At 47.0% G+C, this 22480-nt stretch overlaps 1 protein-coding gene across 13 annotated transcripts in view; it reads left to right on the plus strand.

Moving 5' to 3' along the window:
• The window catches only part of ARHGAP32 (Rho GTPase activating protein 32), a 472553-nt gene that overhangs the window by 299998 nt on the left and 150075 nt on the right, over window positions 1-22480 (plus strand). For all 13 annotated transcript variants that reach the window (XM_075909245.2, XM_075909242.2, XM_075909249.2 and 10 more), the window contains one exon: window positions 6549-6635. In XM_075909245.2, the coding sequence (XP_075765360.2) occupies window positions 6549-6635 (87 nt within the window). The remainder of the gene's footprint in view (window positions 1-6548; window positions 6636-22480) is intronic.

A 22480-nucleotide genomic window follows, 5' to 3' on the forward strand; every position in this document is an offset into this window, starting at 1 on the left:
AAGTTTTCTAGTTAACAGAGTGCCGGATAACAAAGGTTTCACTGTACACATATTCTCTTTAGACTATTGTCTCTCCAAGAGACACTTGGAATAAAAAGCTCTGAAACAGGACAGAATCAAAGAAAATATAATATAGTCTGCAGGAATATTATTCAGGGAAAAATTGTTCCTCCTAGGAAAAGAGAATATACAAAATATTCATGCTACTGGGATATTTTTACTGCAGAGAAAAGTAAAGTAAAAGGTAAACATAATGAAACATATAGTAACACTTTCAGTTCAGTTATCTATATGGACCGAGACACTTCTTCCATAGTTTCAAGGTAATTCTGCAGAGAGGTGTGGGGTAGAGTTTTACATAAAAAAGCTGTTTCAGAAGCAACTTGTCCTTTTGTCTTGTTCAGTAAGTTCTCCTGCAACTCCACTCCTTTTCTTTTACCAAGGATGTGGGATTGGCTGCACAGAGGGGAACATGGCTAGTTACAATGCCAGGCATTCATTTTGTGAATTTTTACAAACCAAAATTAGGGAGCTTGTTTATATGCAAGGGAATATGGTAAATTCAAAATTCACTTCTCATTAGCGGCACAATTAGAAAGAAAATTACTAGGGAATGACCCGTCATGTCACATCATGTCCTATCAGGCTTTAAAGAGCAGAAATAATCCTCTGGTTGCTAACAGTATGCAGCCTAATGCAATAGTCTGTGCATATTTTGCTTGATTACCACAGAACATATAAAAACAGCTGGGTAGCTTGTTTTCAGAGACCTCAACACTGGCCCATTGTTCTAAATGGAGCTAGGAATGGTATCTAGATGACATGCTTGCTCCCCTTGGAGTCTGGATATTATTGCTAAACAAATTGTTCTTAGATAATCCCTTGGCAGTTTATTGTAGGGGCATCAGCAGTTCCGCAAGCCCTTAATTAGTAGAGCAGAAGTGGAGTTCAGTCGCAAATTCAGAGGTGATGTGAGATGGGGCTTTTCCCTGTTTGATTCTCATGCACCTTACTCTGCAGGTGTCAGTGTAAGGCACTTTCAGTTGTTGTAACTTACGTTGTAAGGAGCAGAAAGAAAATACAGTGATCCCCAGATTACTTTGACTTACCCTGGGGCAGGTAGAAGCTATAAGTTACACTAAGGGTGTGTCTAGACTACAGGGTTTTGTCGACAAAAGTGGACTTTTGTTGACAAAACTATACCTGCATCTACACTGCCGCTGAGTTCTGTCGACAGAAGGCATTATTACATCTACACTGTCCTTTGCGTCTACACTCTCACTGGATGTAGTCTAGGCACTTTTTGTCGACAGAAGCTTTGTCGACAGTCTCGGTCGACAAAACTTCTGTCGACAAAAGCCTGTAGTCTAGACGTACCCTAAGTAAGATCTTTTTTACGTTAAGAATATGAACACTGCACCCATATAGTGACACTGGCACAACCCCCTCAAAGCGGAGCTTTACCAGGTGTGCTTGAGTCCTTAACTCAGATACGTTTGTTTTTTTTCATTTAAATCATTGCTGTTGGTGGGGCTGGGGATGAGGGGTTCAGTGTGCAGGCTGCACTGGGGAGAGAGGACAGCCGCAGCAGCTTGGAGCCAGGTGAAAAATACCTTTCAGTGGCCACTGCAGCTGTACCAGGGAAGGGGTGCATGTCCCCAGGGTGGAAGACAGACACACAAACAGACTCATTCTCTGAAATATATAGTGGATACCTGTCCCTTTCTCCACCTCTTCCCCCTGCTGGCCCTATGGGGTTATAGCTGTCCCAGTCCCCATCTCTGGCTCCTGTGCTCATTCTGTAATAAAACCATCCCTCCTGCCAGGATCCCGCCTTCCCCTTTCCATTTTATGAGTAACAATCAAATTCCACACACAATCAAACCCTGACCTTGTTTTAAGTTAGGATAAGAGGAAGCTGCCTACCAAATTTGATGGTCCTAGCTTTTACCGTTTAGGAAGAATTATTGAACAAACAGACTCACAGATGGATGGACAGACAGACATTTCTAAACTAGTAAGAAGAAAATGATGATTTCAGCCTCTTTAGTTTCCCCTTAACTGTGCGTTTTGTTTCTTTCTTATTGCTGTTTCCGTTCGTGTGTACTCCCTATGCCACAGCACTTCAAATGTACAATTGTACTTTTGGCTGAAAAATAAAATGTCAGAGAGAAAAAACCTGGGCACAAATGCAGAAGTGAATAACTTTATCAGGTATTTAATCATACTCAGAGGCAGCAGGGCAGAGAGGGACAGAAGTGTTTGGATGGTCTTGAAGCTTTACAGTTCCATCTACCCTGCTGTAAGGAAATGTGTGCTTTGCTGGAGGATTTATAGTTGGGGGTTGTCTGAAGGACAAGAGGGAGAGATTAGCTCACGTATTAAGCAGTAACGGGGGAGGATGTGAGGAGGATGCGAGGGGGAAAGCAGTAACAGGGGAGAGGGTGTGAGGAGGATGCGAGGGGGAAAGCAATAACGGGAGAGGGTGTGAGGAAGACGAGAGGAGGGAAAGCAGTAACGGGAAAGGGTGTGAGGAGGATGAGAGGGGGAAAGCAGTAACGGGAGAGGGTGTGAGGAGGATGTGAGGAGGGTGCGAGGGGGAAAGCAGTAACGGGGGAGGATGTGAGGAGGATGAGAGAGGGGGAAAGCAGTAACAGGAGAGGATGTGAGGAGGATGAGAGAGGGGGAAAGCAGTAACGGGGGAGGATGTGAGGAAGACGAGAGGGGGGAAAGCAGTAACGGGAGAGGGTGTGAGGAAGACAAGGGGGAGGGGGGGAAAGCAGTAACGGGAGAGGGTGTGAGGAGGATGCGAGGGGGAAAGCAGTAACGGGGGAGAGGGTGTGAGGAGGATGAGAGAGGGGGAAAGCAGTAACGGGAGAGGGTGTGAGGAGGATGCGAGGGGGAAAGCAGTAACGGGAGAGGGTGTGAGGAAGACGAGAGGGGGGAAAGCAGTAACGGGAGAGGGTGTGAGGAGGATGTGAGGGGGAAAGCAGTAACGGGAGAGGGTGTGAGGAAGACGAGAGGGGGGAAAGCAGTAACGGGGGAGGATGTGAGGAGGATGTGAGGGGGAAAGCAGTAACGGGAGAGGGTGTGAGGAGGATGAGAGAAGGGGAAAGCAGTAACGGGGGAGAGGGTGTGAGGAGGAGATGGGGAGAAACTCAAAGGGATTTGTAAGAGTGAGGGTTGGAGAGCAAAGGATAGGAGATAATAAATGAGAATGGAGCTGACACCAAAAGCGGATTGTCTTCACCTTTGGAACTCTTAGAACCTTCACCTTTGGAACCTGAGCCTTGATGTGGTCTTCTAGCAAAAGGAAGAACAGCAGCTGTGTAAGATTTTTAAAAAGTGCCTCATTTTAGACAGGTTGTTTTCCTAAATTGTCTGTTCAGCCCATCAGTCAAGCACAAATACTGGCGACCTTGTCTTTGTTTCCCATACAAAAAATCTTTTAATGGCGGCTTTTCATTTGCTATGGAGGCTGGACTACTTTAGAGCAGCAGAAAATTTGCTCTAGGCAAGGGACAAGGGTGAGATTGACCTCTGTATTTAATATCTAGAATATAAAATAAATGGTCCAAAGTCTGAAGTGTCTTGGGCCAAGAAACACCATTTTGTTGCCTACCATAAAGTACGTAGCCAGCCGAAGAGTAGTTAAAATTCAGGAAACTATGTCTAGTCAAGGAAAACTCAGAATTTGTTTAATTTTTTTGGCACATTTTATGAATTCTGTTTAATATGTTCTGTAACGACCTTATCTAAAAAGATGCAAAGGGAGCTCAGTTATGGGGAGAGCTAAGGCTTCATCTGCTTCTGTGAACAGATAGACCACTCATCAGCTTGTTCTTCTCTTTCGCTCTTGTCTCTTTCAGTTCTCTCCTGGATTAAGTTTTGCTCCTGACTAGTTTTGAAGTATTATAAATGGATAAATGGATCAATTATGTGCACATTTCTCAGAAAGAAAAGTCATTTTAAAGATCTTTCATTGCAAGCCATTCGTTCTTTTTTCCCTAAAGCTGAAATTTATTTTTGCCCGAAAGAGGAAGCAAATAATTCTTCTAGCAAGTAGAACTAATGCCTCTACTGTCCAACATAATTACCACCCTAGGAGCCAACAAGATTATGAGGATGGGCCTTTCTTCCTGGAAAGCATGTGCATGTGTGTATGAGCTATTTCATTAGGTTCAGTGTACCTTTCAGAGAGCTAATATTAGTTTCTCTGAAGCTCTGTGATTCTTTTATAAACAGTATTTTTCAGGGAGTTTATTTTTGATGTCTCAAGTCATTAGTTTGTCACTCTGGGTAGTCTGAGTACAATTTTCAACTTTTATTTTTTCAAAAAATATTTAAGCCATCTTTGCTAGGCATCTGGTATTGGCCACTGTTGGCAGACAGGATTCTGTGCTAGATGGACCTTTGGTCTGACCCAGTATGGCCTTCCTATGTTCTTGTTATGGGAAATCAAACCCAGTGAAATATATTGATATTCTCACCCCCACCATTCATTAGAATTTAAAAATGGCCTTTTATTGGTAGTGATTAATTTTGATATATGCCCAACAACTCTTTGGAGCAAGCTGGTCCAAAAGGTCAATGCCTATCTCCTACGGTTCTATTCCTGGGTCTTTTGCTAACTCACTGTATGACTGTGGATACGTTCCTTGCCTCAGTGTTCTCATCTGTAAAATAGGCATATAGGGTAAAATGCTTACTCATCATTTAACAGTTTTTGGAGGAAAATGTTCAATGTCTTGGTGTAAGTGGAGAGTGTTTTCAGGCAGAAGGTTAATATGTTAAAATGAAACAATTAGCAAACATGCGTTTTATGATTTTTATCTCTTTCATTATTCCCATTAAAAATCTCCAGTGGGAAGTTCTTTGATTTTTAGACACAAGTTTTTGTTGTTTTCATCAGGAGTTCAAATACTGAAGGTTTTTCCCCTCCCCCACGTCCCAGGCTAGTCTGCTTTGGAGATGGGCACAAAGGGAGCTGATCGAGGAGAGGGTGCAGAGAGGGGCTCATAGCTGTGCAGGCTGGAAGTACGAGCATGTCAAGTGAAGCTCAGATTATAGGGCCATAATCCTTGCTGTACAGCCATGTTGAACTAGGGGTTGTACGATGGCTCATGTTGCAACAGAATTCAGCCTGTTTGCCATGAGAAGCTGATAGAGAATCTCAGATCAGCTGACCGCATTTATGCCGCACGGCACTATTACATGCTATTTCTACTGGAACCTGCTGCTTACATTAGAGAGCAGTGGACTGGGACCTGAGCCAGAGAAGCCAATAATGGAGAGAACTACAGCATCTCACTTCCCAGCTTTGTCTGTGCAAATGTCTCTTACGAGTTTCATAAGAGCTTAAAAAATAACCCATACCAAACTCCCAGAATGCTACAGTGTTGATTTAAAAGTACTTGATGGGGAATGCAGCATAAAGTGGCTGCTCCATAGCTCGCTCCTTTGTGGAGCCTGAATATTGCATCTCATATACTGCAGCGCTCAGGAGCCTTGTCTAGTATTCCTGAGGATCCCGGTTTGGGGATTATCATCCGTACAGTGCTTACGACTGGGTGAGTTAAATTGGATGGAATGTAGTGTGGTGCCCTGTGAATCAGTTTCTTTCAGGGTGTTAAGTCAGATCCTTGGGGCAATTTCCAGAGTGAAAAAGAACTGTTGTTGGCATAGCTGCATTGGTTAGAGGTGGGATTGTTTGAGTGGGAGGGGCAATATAATTATGCTGACAAAAGCTCTTGTGTAGACCCCATAATACCAGTAAAACAGTCCTTGTGCCAGCTAGTGCAGCTTATTTCCCTAAGGAAGGACTTTTTTGCTGATAGAAACTGCATCAACTCTTGGAGTGTTACTTGTAGAGCTATGCCAGCAAAGCTTTTGAATGTGGACAAATCCTGAGATAAACTCCACCTCCTGTTACATGAACAGTAATGATATGGTTAAATCTCTGCTCAGTGCTTTGAAAAAGCTCATGGTTATATTGTGCTTAACGACTCTTTGTATTTGACAAATGATGCTGTAAAGCACTTTGTTGTGGTAAATTATTTGGTAATGTTGAAATCTGGAGACATATTTTATTATCTAATGCCTTCCCCAACATATTAAATAAAAATAGAATAAAGTGGATAGTTAGCAAAAAAAACATCACTGGTATCTGATGCATGAATATTTATGAGGATATTTCCACTGGACATTTAGTTTTTACAGACTTCTAGAGATTTAATCCTTGGCTTTCGCTCTTTGATTGTTGACAATTGTTTGAGTGGTGCATCATATATTTAAAAACCTGTCAGCTGAGATATAAAATCAAATTGTATTTTGCAAGGTCTATATATCTGGTGAATACTGAATATTTTCAGGCTTGCAACTCCAGTCAGACAAGCACAATCCTGGTTCCTGATAACCAGCATGTCTTGGAGCAAGTTGATGTGAATGTGGTGCTTCAGGCATTATTACATGCCTGGTTTATCCCTGCTCACTGACCTGGTCTCTGTCTCTTTCTTTTCTACCCTCCCCCTCCCTGCTCCTTGGTGTAGCTTTCACTCCCAGAGGAACAGAATGAAGTAACAAGAAATGGCTGTGAATCGAAGGAACTGGTCTACCTTGTGCAGATCTCTTGTCAGGTAAACGTCATGTTTTCCCCCCTTGCATTGCGTAACTATTGCATTATGTTAACTGTCATGGCCTCTTAATATTTTGATATGTTGCTACTTTGTTGTGCTTTTTTTAAAACCTCTTCATTGGCTGAGGCCCCAGAAGGATGCTTTGTGTTGTGCAGTGGGTAGATAATTTTTAAAGACAGAAATATTGAATGTGGTACAGAGAGAGATGAGTTTCTTCCGCAAACTAGCCCAACTAGTATGTGGAGAGCTATAGAATAGTTAGCCTGAATATATCTTATCCACACGCATGCTTAGAGTGTGTGTGTGTATATATATGTGCATTCATATTAGGGGCATGCATATATATTATGCACATGTGAATAAATAGAAGTGTCTTTTCTGTTGATAAGGCTTGCAACTGCGAATCAGAAAATTAAGGTTCTACTTTTGTTCCTCACTTTTCTCTTGATGCACTGTATGATTTTAAATGGCACTTATTTCTGCAAGATCTTCAGTGCCTTGGGACCAGTAAATTCAACTCTTTGTACCCCAGGTTCTCTTTTACGATAGGGATAGGAACTCTTCCCTACCCTTGGTGCAAATAATGCAAACTGTGTTACCCTATTGGTTGGAATTGATGCTTGTGTGGAGATGTATTCCATTTTGCGTGAAAGTAAATTACAGTGCATGTAATGTTGGAAGCTATTAGTTATTTTTTCAGCCCATGTCTACTTTTCCCCCTCCCATCACCCAAGTGGACCCATTCAAGCACACGGTTTGTTGATTCAGTAGTGTGTATCAGTGGGAATATCTGCACTTTCTCCCTCTTATTTTGAATCTCTGTAATTGGTTCTATTATCAGGTTCCTGAAGGCTATGGGTAAGTGCATATCTGAAGGAGTGACCTCCTGTAAATAGGTCTATCTTAATTGTGTTATGTGGGAGGGGCTATTTCTCCACAAAGTTAGAATCCCATTTTTCAAATTATCTTTGCACAAAAGAGTATGAATGTCTTTGGGGCCGAGGGAAGGAGCAGAAATTTCTCAGATGAGTAGCTTTTAAACTGTCTGTGCTTTGTGGGCATCTCCGAGATACCGTATCACCCTGTTGTTGCCAGTGGGGGACTAGATGGTAGATTAAAAGAGCAATGTAATTGCTAACAAGGCGAGACTGCAAATCTAATTGAGGTTACATGCCTGGGTCTCAGCCAGCTGGATTGTTTCTAGCAATGTAAAGATTTATGGTATGTCTACACTACAAACCTTTTCGCAATAAGGCTGTGTCGACAGTCTTGTTGTTAAAAGTCAGCTTGTGTGAATGCTGTTCATTGGCATGTTTATCGACAAAATATTTCCATCCTCAATGAGGGGGTTTCGCTTTGTTGACAGCAGAGCGTTCCTGCCGAGAAAGCCGTGTTCACACTTTCACTTGCCGTGGCAAAAGTTTGTCATTATAGTTTAAAGAATCCGTGAACGACAAAAGTTTTGTAGATCAAGTGCAAGTGTGGACATATCCTTAGGCTGAACTTTTCTAAAGGAGTTGAATGTGATTTTGGGTGCCTTACTCCCTTAGGCCTATTGGAAAAACCTAGTTTTAATTTAAAATATATGGCAGTTCTGTTACTTTGCAGTGAGGGCCATCCCACACATGCACTTCAAAAATGTTTGAAGACATCAACATTATTAGCTCAGTAGCTAACTCAATTAAGGCATCTGATTTAGCAGATAACCTGTAACATCCTTCCCTAAAGCTGGGCCACTAGAACATGCCACCTCGGTAAAGAGAAGTTTTCACCTGTGAGCCTGAGGAGTACAGCTTTGGGCCCAGCTAGGCAGAGCCACCTTGTGGCGCTCTCTCAGGATTCACTAGGTCTCTCCTAGCGTAACTGAGCCCCTCCAGGTGAGAATTGTAAAGGTGGGACCCAACCGCTGAGATCATACTAAGAAATGGACCGGTCGCCAGCACAGTGTGCATGGCCTTGATGTTGCATGCTCACTAGCACATTTACCTGGTGTTGCTTGGGTCCTTAAGGAGGGGCTCAGGGAAACAGTCAGAGTTGGGGGGTGAGAGGGCTCAGGGCAAGGGGCTATGTGTATGTTGGGGGGGGGGTGTATGGACAGCAAAGGTGCTCCGCTCCCCCAAGATTTGTACCAGGGCTGCTTGCTCTTTCCTTTCCAGTCCCTGCCAAGGAGCAAGTGCAAAATGCACAGCTCGTCTGCCCCCCTGCGCTCCCCAGACAGAGTGAGGAATGCAGCAAACGGTGCACTTCCCCTCACTCCCTGATGAAGGAGAGTATCAGCAATGTCCCTGTGTGAATGTGGGGGAAGGAAGAGCTTCAGTCCCCCCCACCTCCAACCTGCGCTCCTTAAGGGGTGCTTGGGTGCTGGGCTGGGGCAGTCCTTGAATGTGGGGGGAAACCCCAAGCCAGACCTTTTCACCTGCATTCCTCCTCCCCCGGGGCCAAACCCCCCCCCAGCACAGGAGAACCCCCCCCCCCCCCCCGTGTTCCTCCTCCCCCGGGGCCGCCCCCCGCCCCCTGGGGTAACCCCCCACGTTCCTTCTCCCCTGGGGCCAACCTTCCCCCTCCCCCTCCCGCGCGGCAGGGGAACCCCCTGCATTCTTCCTCCACCGGGGCTGACCCCCCCAACACAGGAGAACAACCCCCCCGCGTTTCTCCTCCGCCGGGGCCGACCCCCCCGCGGGGTAACCGCCCCGCATTCCTCCTCCCCCAGGGCCACAGGGGAACCCCCCCCCCCCCCCCCCCGCGCGCTGCCTCTCCCAGGACTTACCCCCCTCCTGGCTGCAGGGAAGCCGTGCTCCAGGTAAGGCACCGGAAAGGGAAGGGGAAATGGAAGGGGCAGGGTTTGGAATTTGGCGCCCTAGGCGGCTGCCGAGTTTGCCTATAGGCACAGGCCGCCCCTGGTCCTAGTTCTTAGTGTTTAGGAGTTCTTCAACAGACAGGTTCTCTCACGTTTTCAGTAGATAATGATGCACCGAGGAGGAAGGTTGCAGTTTCTGCTGAAGCTCCAGGTTTTCAAGGGTAGCCCTAAGGCAGGGGTGGGCAAAAGCCTTTTAGAGGGCTGGATCCGGCCTGCCTTGGGCTTGGATCCGGCCCGCAAGGCAGTTCCAGGCCCTGCCTCCTAACAGGTGTGTGCTGTGCGGGAAGGAGCTCAGCCCTCTCCTCCTCCCCCCATGCAGCTTCTGGAGAGGGGGCACCGCTGGGGCTGAGGCTTCTCAACAAGACTGGCCCCGGAATCGCTGCTGTCTTGGCCTGGGGCCATGGCACCTCCGGAGCTGGCTCCAGGCTGCGTGGCTGCGGTAGCGGTACCTCCGGAGCCGGCCCAGGCCGCAGTGCCTCCAACCTCCGGGGCGGCCTGGGGCCCCGTGGCTGTGGTGCCTCTGAGGTTGGCCCCAAGTTGCGTGGCCACAGGAGTGGCACCTCGAGGATGTCCTGTAGCTGCGGCACTGGTGCTTCTGGGTTCTTGGGTGGCCTGTGGCCGCAGCAGCGGTGTCATTGGCCTCCTGGAAGGCCAGGATAGTGTGGCTGTAGCCATTGCTGCAAGGAGACACGAAGCCAGCTAAGGGTCCCCCTCATGCCCAGACACCCCCCCATCCCGTCACTTCCCTCCTCCTCCCCCCCGACCCAGCACCCCCATCTTGTTCTGACACCCTCCCTTGTTCTTGCACCCTCTCTTCTAGCCACACACTGCAGCCTCCCTTGTTCCTGCTTCCTCCACTTGGCCAGACACCCTACTCCCAGCCTGCTTCTGCACCCCAGCTCCCTCCCAGATCCTGAACCACATTCCTATCCTATTTGTTGGGAGCCCTGTCTCACACGCTGTAACCCTCATTTTTGTCCCTACCAAAGAGCCTAAGGGGGTTCATAAAATCCACTAACTCCAGAACCCCAGGAAAGTAAATCTTGTCTCAATTCCCTCCTTCCCCTCCCCTTCCCCCATGAGGCTGGGGCACCAGAGGAGTGAGGTTTCTCAGTTGGGGCCACATCAGTGAGCGTTGGGGGTTTTTGGAGGGGTTTTTTTACTTCTCACTTGTGCGGTTCCCAACTGATTTTTCTGTGGGTCAGTGACCCCCAACCCAGAAAAGGTTCCCCATCCCTGCCATAAATAAAGAAAACATCGAAACCTTTTGTGTCGGACATAATATTTTACTTTATTTAAAATGAAGTTTGATAAACTAACATGAGAAAGTTAAAACGCTTAATCTGTTTCATAATTTAAATTAAACCATTCTCACTAGCTGCAGCTGGTTCAGAAAACTTTACTATATCCAGAATAGGGATGTACAGTCCCAATTAATCAGCTAACCAGTTAGTGTCTGAGCCAGAGCAGCCCCTGCCTCTGGGATACCTGGGTCCGCTGCAGGCGGGGGCTGCTCCAGCCCAGCTGGAATTGACCTGCGCTTGGTGCCCACCCCCGTTCCTGATTAACCCTTCACTCCCTGGTCTGAATAGCAGGGCTTTGTAGACAAGCCCTTAGCAGTGAAACTTGCAGTATCTGGATTTGGTGAAAGAGATGGAAGGACCAGCAGAACTGAGTATTATTCCTTCTTGGGAGATATTGCAAGTCCTAACTTCTCGCATCCTTTCCTGATGTCTAGCGAAGCGCTCCATTCTGTCACATTGGATATAAGATGTTGGAAAGGATTTGAACCTGTATTAATGTTAGAGTAATTTAAGAGAGGTATGAAACAGTGTACCGGATGATACAGGTTGAACCTCTCTAGTCTAATATTCTCTGGTCCAGCAACATCTGTGGTCCGGCATGATTTCAGTTACCTGGATGTCCACTTATCATGGGTGTGGCCAAGTTTCTTGAAGCCCCATGAAGTTTGTTTACAGCCACCAGTCCTGGCTCTCATGTTCTGTGCTGTTGTGTAGCTCTAATTTATCCTTAAGTGTCTTCAAGGATCCCAGTAAGCAGTGGAAGTGTTGGCAAAGCTGCTAGACAATATTGACCTCCTGTGGCTTGGCAAATTCTCTGGTTTGGTGCTGGTTAGATCCTGAGGGTGCCAGACTAGAGAGGTTCAACCTGTAGTACTATGGGGAGACATTCTGACAGAATATGTCCCTGTCAGGCCAAATAATTGAAAGGGGAAAAAATGAGGAAACAGATTCCATTTGATCGTACCTTGGATTTGCTATTAACATTTGTTAGGCTGGCTACAGCAGCCGACAAGACTCTTTTTAAAATGCCCACTAAAGGAGAGCCAGTCATCATGTTTAAAAGTCAGGTCCAGAAACATAATTGTTTAGTCTGGTCTAAATCCATGTAGATGTAGGAGCTCTGAAAGGTTTATATGTATTTTGTTGCACATGTGAACCCAGTGGTAGAAAGTGAGAGAGAAATCAGCTATTTCAGCAACTACAGATCAAAGCTCTTGGATAAATGGGCAGAAAAACCTTACCCTGGTTTGCATTGTAGCTCTTAAGCAGTACGAGGTGGGCACAGTACACGGGTACCATTTGTATTTTTGTGTGGCTTGTTGAAAAGTCGTTTATTTTGTCATTTCACTCTGCAACTGATACCAAACAAAAGCTTTTGAGCACTAGACCTTTAAAGTACTCAGCTCTGTATGGCAGAGTCCCTCAACAGTTGCATGCAGGAAATTCTATTCCCCCTTTCTCATCTGCAAATATCATTTTATTAGTGTGAAGAGAATTATTTCCCAAATAAGATTAGATTTTTTTTTTAAATAACCATTTGGGGAAAGCTTTGTTTGTCAGTGTACAACATATTGTCTGTCTTTAATCAGATCTTGAGATACCTGTTTATTTTTGTTTCTATCTTAAGCGCCATGCAAACTAAGCTAGATTAATAGTTCTGAAGTAAGAGAGTTGGTTGTAGAGATGCACATTACAATTTTATTTAAAAAGCTCAGTCCAAGAAAGGCAATTTTGGGTAAAATTACATCATTTAGCCTTCCCCTGTTGCTAGATAAGTGGTTGGTATTTTCAGAGCGTCCGGTTACTGTGGTAACAGGATCACTGTTGTTAAACACACATACACATCCTCTCCCCGTACCCTTTGAGAAAGGAAGGGAGTAGATAGACACTGTTACAGCAACCCACAAATACTTGAAATCGATTTTGGGAAGAGCGAGTGCTGCATCCTAAGCAAGTATAGTTTCTTTCCACCAAAGTTCCTTTAGGTTTCCACCTTTTAAAAACACTAATAATATTTAACATGCATTTTACTGAGAAGGAGAGTCTCACTAACAACAACAGTGGTCATTTTCTTTTAGGAGACAGACTACTATAAAGTTTCTAAGGGATGACATGCCAGTGAACTTTGCAAAGTCTGTAGACAGCACAGGAGTGGCAAACCATAGTGAAATGCACAGAGCTTTAAATGACCACAGGACATACCTGAGCTCGCTGGAATGACAGGCTTTACCTGTGCACCTTCAATGTCTATGGACCATGCGTGCAAACAGTAGAAGAGAATGTACAAGTGCTGCAAAATATTTATGCAGATTATAAAGGACACTGAGAAATAAACAAAAAGCCTCCAAGAAGGCTGAACTAACCTTTATATGTTGTTTTTGGGGTTGTAAAGCAGACTTGAAATCTGTAGGCCAACATGTATGCAATTTGCCAGTTAATTTCGAAGCTATCAATATAATTAAAAATGTACCTCGAAAATGCCCCATCTAATTATTCAAATACAAAACAAAACCTATTCTGATTTAAGGTTAAACAAACAGCATTTCAGATTTACGGTAGCCTGTTGTATGAAAACGGAGGGGAAAGTCAGGCTATGAAATAGAAATTGTCACAACTATAAAGAGACTGTTTCAACTCCAATCATCACTCTAGTGTGGGGGAGGGAGATGAGTGAGTGGCAATGGGGTGTGGGGGTCTGTGCATGAGGGGGGACACTTACCTGGTTTTGTGCGCCTATTGTTCCCATTGGCTGGCCAATGGCAGCAATGGGGAAAGGCTCCGGCCAGCTCATCACTGTGCTGCTGTTCCCTTAGTGGGGTGGGGTGCACAACCCTCTCTCCCCCACACAGTGGGGGGCCTGCACTACCACTCCAGCCTTGTGGTCGCTGTGCACCCAGGAGGCTGGAGCACCAGCTCCGGCTTCCCGTTTGGAGGGTGAGGGGTGGGAGGGGGAGATGAAAAAAACCCTGAACTACCCCGCCAGACCGGCTTGAGGAGAGCGGCAGAGCATGGTAACTTAGGGCAATGAAATACAGGAGCTGGCAACTTAGATGCAAGACTGCTCTTGGACACTTCGTTCTCGTAGCTGCCTCTTGTTCAGCTGTCACCCTTGACAAGAACAAATCCCAGAATGATCCTGCAGCTAGAGCGAGCTACCAGAGTTGTTCCTTTTTTCACAACCGCTAGGGAAAGCAGCAGAGAGCCCAGCGCTCCCTGCCCCAACCCAGGCCAAGGGCATGCTGATCAGGCTATTGGGCTTGAAGGGCTGGGGGAGAGAGAGCCATTCAAAGCCAGCCCTCCTCCGGCTGGGAAGCTCTGACAACTCGTGGCTGTGGCTGACGCTGGGCTGAAAGTGCCTGAGCTCAGCTGGGGCAGCAGCACTAACTGCAGGAGGAGCGCCCTGCTCCCTGGGACAGGAGTGAAGTGCACATGCCTAGAGGCTCCTCTCTCTCCACAAGCCGGTCTGGTGTGGAACGTCGGGACTTTCTTCACTCCCCCCACGCGCGCCCCCTCCGAGTGGGAAGCCGGAACTGGTGTTGCAGAACGTTTTAAAAAGTTTTCTTTTCCCTGCTCCTCTCCCGGAACACAGGGGTGGGGGTGGACAGCAGCTGTGCACGCCAGGACACAGCTTGCCTCTCATGCCTGGCTGGTGTGTGAGAGCCCTGCACGGGATGCAAACACTTTCCCTATTCTCCCTTAGTGTCTGGGGAATGGGGTCAAAGACAAGCCACGTCCTGGCACGCATGGCTGCTGCCCCCCACACCACGATCCGGATCTTAGGATCCAGCAATATTGCCTAGAATGACCTTGAGTGGGTCACTGCAGATTGTGGTGCTGGGAAGAAGAATCAAGGAGTTTGAGGTGCTAGTTGTGTTCTCATCCATCCTCCCTGTTGAAGGAAAAGGCCCAGGTAGGGGGGTTGTCAAATTTTGGAAATAAATGCGTGGTTGCACACACAGGTGGTGTCGAAGAGAGGGCTTTAGATTCTTCGACCATGGAATGCTTTTCTGGGCAAAAGATTGCTAGGAAGAGAAGGGAACCAGCTAACAAAGAGAGGGAAGAGCATCTTTGCAGATGGGCAAACACACAGGAGGAAGATGCAACAGAGGAAGATGCCTGATTCATACTGAGAAAGTAGGGCAATCACATATACAGTAGATAGCTTTCCCTTTCTCTACCCCTGCTGGCCCAGTGGGGGTTATAGGGAACCCGGACCCATCTTTGACCCTTTACTGCCCCCATATGGTCATTATACAGTACAACTATTCCTCCTACCAGATCCCTTCCTTTCCGTTTATGAGAAACAGTTGAATTCCAGGCACATCCCATTGTCCTGGCACAACCAAAAACGACCTTGTTGTAAGTCAGTGTTTCCCAATTTTATTTGGCTCCGGAACCCTTTTGAACTTGAAAGAATTTTGTGGAACCCCTGACCGGCTGCACGCACAGCACTGAGTAGTGACGTCGTCGTCCTCACTCTCTGACTAAGCTGGCATTACACAGGGACACTTATCGTGGCAAACACAAATGAAAATTATTTTCAATAAATTCTATTCCATTGCAATAATTCAGGTTGCAATGGAATTTTCTCTCAGAACCCTTATTTCCACTTCACGGAACCCCGGGGTTCTGCGGAACACCATTTGGGAAACACTGCTGTAAGTTATGATAACAGGAAGCTGCATACTAGATTTGGTGGTCCTAGCACTTACCATTTAGGAGGAGTTCTTGAACAGACACACACACACAGACACACACACAAACTCTTTCCAACGCAGTAGATATAGTAAATGAAACAATGAATTCCCACTATTGTGGCTCTTCTGGGTAATGCTGATCACTTATCTGGCTCCTGAACCACTGAGGATGGTGAATTGCTGGGTTAAAGTAACATCATAATGCTCCTTACTGCTAGCTAAGCATCATTTTTTGAAGACTACAGGAGAGGAAACCATGGTCACGAAACTGACCAAGCTCATTTTTGTTTGCCAGCATGGCCCTCAGCACTCGCAGTAACTGTCTTCTCAGCAGAGAAACTTCATCCTATGTCCGATTCAGAATTCTTCAAGTGAAATCCAGTCCCCGGCCCGCTGCTCTTTCCCCCCCAGTTATGATACTAACAATAAAAGTGACAGGCACAATGGGAAATCATCATGCAAGAGGCATGACAGTTGAAGTGCATTAGTCTCATCCACACGGGGTGGGGTCACTGGATATATTTATCAAGTGGTATGATATAAAGATTCTGCATTGCCATTCTGCACTGTAAAACAACTAGATAATACAGCGGAACTGAGCACATGTTTCCTCTAACAATGGTGGATTTTCATGAACATTCCTTTCTAGAGCTGGGTGAATACTGTATATTTTTGTGGGGAGGAGTTGGTATTTCTGAAAAATAAAATCAGTTTTGGTTTAATTGAATCTGAAACTTTTCAGCATCTCAAAATAGGCTGTTTCAGGTCTGTTCCAGGACAGGAATTCACACTGAACCTCCGACATCCCAGTTCAGTGTCCTACCACTAAATTTTTTGGAGGTGGTGCCAGCACCGCTGTCTCTGCTTCCAGGCATGGTGCAAATGTGTGATTTGCTAATATTTGTGGGTTGGCTGAAACTGGATTTTTGATCAATGAACTGTTTGTCTAAAAAATTTCACTTCACGCTAGTCCTCTTTCTCATGTCTGATGAGAGGAAATACTGATGATGATGATGACAATGACAGTGCCCCCAAAAAGCCTCACTCAGGAGCGGGGGAGGTGCCATTGTGCTGGTCATAAACCATCCCCATTGTGTATTTTAGTAATCATGTAGCCGCAACAATTTTTAGTGGTTACATGGTTACTAAAGTTCTCTCCGGAGGCAGGGCCTACAGCCAGTGAGCTCCCAGGTCCAGGCCCCACTTCTGGGGAACCCCTTGCCACCCTGTGCTGCTGCATCCTGTGTCAGAGGCAGCAGTGCTAAGTGGCAGGTGGAGCCAGTGTGCAAGGAGAGTCGTTCAAAAATTGGCTCCTTGCCACAGAGCAGCTCTCACCTGACCCACCCTGCACTGCAGCAGCCCTTTCCATGGGTAGCCAGGCCCATTGAGCCTGGGCCTGCTACGGACAGAGGCTGCTCTACAGCAGCAGCCCTTGTCCACAGGGGGGACCCAAGCTGTCTGCAGGCAGGGGCTGTACCAGCCTCCCGCCTGACCCCTCCTCCCGCTGCCTCTGTAGGAGGCAGCAAGGAGGGTCAGGCAGCTCCACAGAACTGATGCACACAGAGAACCAGCTTAAAATCTAGTTCCTCATGTGTATTGGCTCCCACCTGCCCCCCTCACCATCCATACTGCTGCCTCTCTATCAGAGGCAGCAGTGTGGGGGGAGGGCAGGTGGCTTCACGGGTTCTGGTGCTCATGGGGAGCTGGCTTTTAAGCTGGCTCCCCCAGTACTGGCTCCTGCCTGCCCCCCTGCAATGCTGCCTTGGTGGGAGGCAGAGGGACAGGCAGGAGTTGGTGCTGGGGGGGGGGGGGGGGGGGGACACAGCACAAGTTGCTTAGGTATTTTTGAAAATCTTACTAATTGCCTGTCTGTTTTCTTCAGGCACCTAAAGACCTTTGAAAACCCAGCCCTTGGTCTTTCTACGTCCAAGATATATCCAACCTCTCCTTCCAGTTTCTCATCAAATGCATTCATTGCCACTGAAATCTCTCAGTTGTAATACCCCTCCCAAAGTAGAAGTGCTGTTTTTCATCAATGCATCTTCCCCTTTTTCCAGCTGACTGTGATTGAGCAGCTGGATCAGGTTTTTTTCCAGGTTTGCCGCTCCAGCATTCTTTCCCTATGCACCCTGTCTTTTCCATTAATGCAAAGCAAATAAAATCCTTTTCTCTATCTCACTTCTCGATCACCTAAAGTACTGTGTCTGAATCGTCTGCTGTTGATCTTAGTTCGTGAACACCATAAAATAGGTCCCGAGTGTATGCCACACTTTCATCTCCCAACAAACAAAAACCAAAACCAAAGCGATAGCAGTACTAGAGTTTAATACAGGCTTTAGGAAGCTGACAAGCATACTGAAAATAGCTTTTTTGAATTTTCTGGACATTAATATGATGCCAAAACACTGACTTAGGTCTTTCCAAAATTAGTCATTGTTCCATGTTTTTTTTAAAATATCAAATCTCATGTTGTAAAATGAAGGGCATGAGATATTAATAGAGAACAGAGGTTTGCTAAGGCACATCCAAGAACTGCAGATACTTGCCCACAGAGAAGGCAAGTGGCATATCTAATCATCGGTAATGTATGCTATTCTGTAGCTGGGATGATGTTGTTTAGAACAGACTTAAGTATCTCCATTAATCTAGACTATGATCCCTAGAGACACTGGAATTGATTCACTGCGATCTTCACTTTAGTTTTACATGGATGTAATGCTTGTGATTTTATTGGCGTTATGTCCCCATTAAACAGGATTAACAGTGGAGAGTCATTCCCTTTTGCTTTTGGGGTACGTCTAGACTACATGGCTCCGTCGACGGAGCCATGTAGATTTGTTGTTTTGGAAAAGGAAAATGAAGCCACGATTTAAATGATCACGGCTTCATTTACATTTACATGACTGCCGCGCTGAGGCGACAAACAGCTGATAAGCTGTTTGTCGGCTCGCGCGCTAGTCTGTACGTTCCCCCTGTCGACATCAAAGCCCTTTGTCGGCAGCCCCGGTAAACCTCATCCCACGAGGAATAACGGGGCTGCCGACAAAGGGCTTTGATGTCGGCAGGGGGCGTCCAGACTAGCGCGCAAGCGGACAAACAGCTGATCAGCTGTTTGTCGGCTCAGTGCGGCAGCCATGTAAATGTAAATGAAGCCGCGATCATTTAAATCGTGGCTTCATTTCCCTTTGCCTATGTGTCTAATTTACATGCCTCTGCCGACAGAGGCATGTAGTCTAGACACAGCCTTGGATACTAACCCTGCTCGAAACCCTTCCATGTAACCAGAGGACTCAGGCATAAGTTCACTAATAGTATCGTAGGCTAATGGATCAATGTCCTAACAGATAACGCACAAAATAAGAGTATTGGTGCCTGCTGATGATCACTATAACCCTTTAGGGGACAAGATAACCTTATCCCTACACATCTATCTATACTCTTAGAAATATGCATTCAGGTAGGACTAAGTATTATCTGGGAAAAAATGGTGTGATCATGGGGTCTTTAATGTGAGCGACATATACTAAGATCTCCTGCTGTAGAAAACGTCTCTGGAATTGCTAAACTTTATAGAGGAGATTCCTAACTCAAAAAGTATTGCAGCCAACATGAGGGAATTATTTATTAGACCTTATCTTAATAGATGAAGAGAGAATGAACACAGAATTAAAAATTAATGGTAGCTTAGATACAAGTGATTATGAGTTAACCACATTTATAATGTGCAAGTAGAATTCAGTTTAGATTTTTCTCTTTCCTTTTTCTCTTTCGTTTCTTTTTCTCCCCTGCCCCCTACAAATGGTCCTGTAATAGGGCAAATTTCACAAAGTGGAGAACAGTTATAAGCCCGATCAGCTGTCAGGAAGAACATAATCAGAAAAATATTATTAAAATTGGGAATTATTTAAGAAATAATTGAAATGAAAGCCCTAAATCGAATTAGCTGGTAAACCTCATTGCAGGAGGAATAACAGCTAATTCGAGTTAGGGCTTTAAATCGGAATCCCGTTTCACTGTCGCGTGTAGACACGAGCAGTTACTTCGGGCTAGTCGATTTCTAAAATGGTGACCGGCCGGGAACATGCAAATCAAGCGCAGTATATTTAAATTCCGGGCTTGATTTGCAATTTCGATCGCCCTCATTAGCCTCCCTAGATCGATCTAGGGGGCTAGTGTAGACGTGCCCTTAGAAATGTTCAGGGTATATTGTTTTTCTCTGTTTGTCCTTTTAGGGAAAGGACCCAGAATAGCCACAGCCACACACTGGGATGGAACCTCTATTATGAGGAGAGGCTGGAGAGGTGCCTTGACCCAGTCTTGGGGCTTTCCCACCTGCTGGCACCCCTCACAAGACTGGACATACCTAGACACATCCTTCCCATTTCCTCCCAGTGGAATGACTTTCCCAACCACTCTTTGGTTCTGTTCACCCCAGCATGGCCACTAGGGTGCTCATGGGCTAAGCTCAGAAACCTGGACCTGTTAGTAGAGCTGAGAGACAGTGGCTCACTCTAAGCTACCATCCAAGCCCCCCTGAGGCTCTCAACTGCTTCCTGCCCTGCCTGGAACGGCTGCCTTGCTGCTGGAGATATCAGCTCCCCACTGGGTTGTATACTTGGGTTTGCTTGTTCTGGAAGCGATGCACATGATACAGGAGTCTGCTGGTGGTGAACTGCTCTCTGCTGGTGCACTGGGTTGTGGGGTGCCTCTTGTGGTGGTGCAATCACTGCTGTAGGCTCTATGGTGCCTTCTGCTGCCAGGTTCGATCCAGGCACTGGCTGCTCCACTAGTTCCAGCTCTTGGGTTGGTTCGACCTGGAGTTTAGGAACTGGATCCACTGTCGCTGTTGTAGTCTCTGGTCCGGGGTCTGGCTTCGCCATCTCCATCTGGGTCGCTGGCACTGGGTTGTCTGTGGATGCAGACTGGGTCCCTGTAGAAGGCTCAAGACCAGTGTTGGGTGAGGAAGCCTGTTTAGCCCTGCTGCAGGTGACCATTACTGCCTTCTTAGCCTGTTTCACATGGTTGGCTAAGTCCTCTCCTGTAAGCATAGGGTTTGGACTTTTGCAGTCTATGATGACTGCAAAACTCCAAATTCCCGACCAGCCCTTGTACGTAAGAGGCAGCTTGGCTGTAGGCAGGTCAGAAGAGTCTGCCTCAAGAGGATGAACTTTGACTGGGGCGTCTGGGTCCATTAGGGATTTGTGGATTGCAGACACCTGTGCTCCAGTGTCTCTCCACACAGTAACCTTCTTCCCACCCACACTCACAGTCAGGGCCGGCTTTAGGAAGTGCGGGACCCAATTCAAACAGTTTCGATGGGGCCCTGGCAGCCAGGATTTTTTGTTGAACGCAAAAAAACCAAACCAAACCAAACCAAAAAAAAACCCACCCCGCACACAGAAAAAGAGTCACAACCCCATTAAATCATCTGCTACAGGGCAGAGTCGTATCCCGCCAAACCCCCCCGCGCGTGCCTGCCCCGAGGCTGAGTCCCTCTTCCTCCCCCGCGATGCAGGGAAACCCCTGCACTGGACTCACCCCTCCTGCGGTGCAGGGAAGCCGCTGCGCTCCTCCTCCGGGGCCGACGCCCCCTCCCGCAGCGTGCCTGGTACGCCACAGAGCTGTGGGAGGGGAGCAGCCAGCGCACTTCCAGAACCCCCGGAAGTGGCACGAAGCTGTAGGCAGGACTTCCGTCTACCCTGCGGGAAGCCGGCACTACGCTGGAGATAGGTAGTGAGGCTTCTCGGGGGTAGGGGGAAAATGGGGAGTGGTGGAGCCCGAACGCCTCGCGATAGACTGGTCGAGGCCTCGCGATCAACCAGTCGATCGTGATCAACCGGTTGGTGACCACGGCTTTAGGGCGCAGGGCCCTCTTAGGCATGGGGCCCAATTTGGGGGAATCGGTGGAATCGGCTTAAAGCTGGCCCTGCTCGCAGTACTGGGTCCTGCTGTGAGGATAGGGGACTGGACTCGACGACCTCTTAAGGTCCCTTCCAGTTCTAGTGTTCTATGATTCCCTGTGTTCTGAGAGTATCTGGGAGGCATCCGGGCCTGAGGACTCTTGGTGTGATGAACTGCACTCTGTGCTCTTGGGGCAGTTGGCCTTCACATACCCTAGCTCATTGCTTTTAAAACATCGCCCAGCTGGCTGGTCATTGGAGCGAGGTGGATTGCTAGAGAATGGCGTTGCAGGATGACAGGGTGCCTGTGGCCTCTCTTGGTGTACAGAGGGCTCCTCCCTGCGAGGCAGGCACTTGGATTGCCCATGGTGATGAGATGTCATCCCTGGGTGCCCCTTCTGATACTCCCACGACTGGCTGTTAGTTTTGTTTTCCTCCATCACCTCCATTCACCTGGCTCCTATATCTCCCACCTCTATTATGTCTTTAGGGTTCCCCTCTCAGATGTATCTCTGGAGCTCCTATGAAGGGCCTCCAGGAGCTGTTTCATTTGCAACAGGAGAGCTAGCTCTTCCATAGTCTTAACATTCCTCAAGGAATCCATTTTGAAGCACTTGGAAGAGGGGAAAGTGATCAGGAATAGTCAACATGGATTCACAAAGGGCAAGTCGTGCCTGACCAATCTGATTAGCCTCTATGATGAGGTAACTGGCTCTGTAGATATGGGAAAGTCGGTGGATGTGATATACCTGGATGTTAGCAAAGCATTTGATACGATCTCCCACAATATTCTTGCCAGCAAGTTAAGGGACTATGGATGGATAGAAAGCTGGCTAGACTGTTGGGCCCAACGGGTAGTGATCAACGGCTCGATGTCAGGTTGGCGGTCTGTTTCTAATAGAGCGCCCCAAGGATCGGTTCTAGGACCGGTTTTATTCAACATCTTTATTAATGACCTGGACGAGGGGATGGATTGCACCCTCAGCAAGTTTGCAGATGACACTAAGCTAGGGGGAGAGGTAGGTAAGCTGGAGAGCAAGGATAGGGTCCAGAGTGACCTAGACAGATTAGAGGATTGGGCCCAAAA

The sequence above is a fragment of the Pelodiscus sinensis genome, chromosome 25 (genome assembly GCF_052426305.1).
Source record: "Pelodiscus sinensis isolate ZL-2025 chromosome 25, ASM5242630v1, whole genome shotgun sequence".
Classification (NCBI taxonomy): domain Eukaryota; kingdom Metazoa; phylum Chordata; order Testudines; family Trionychidae; genus Pelodiscus; species Pelodiscus sinensis.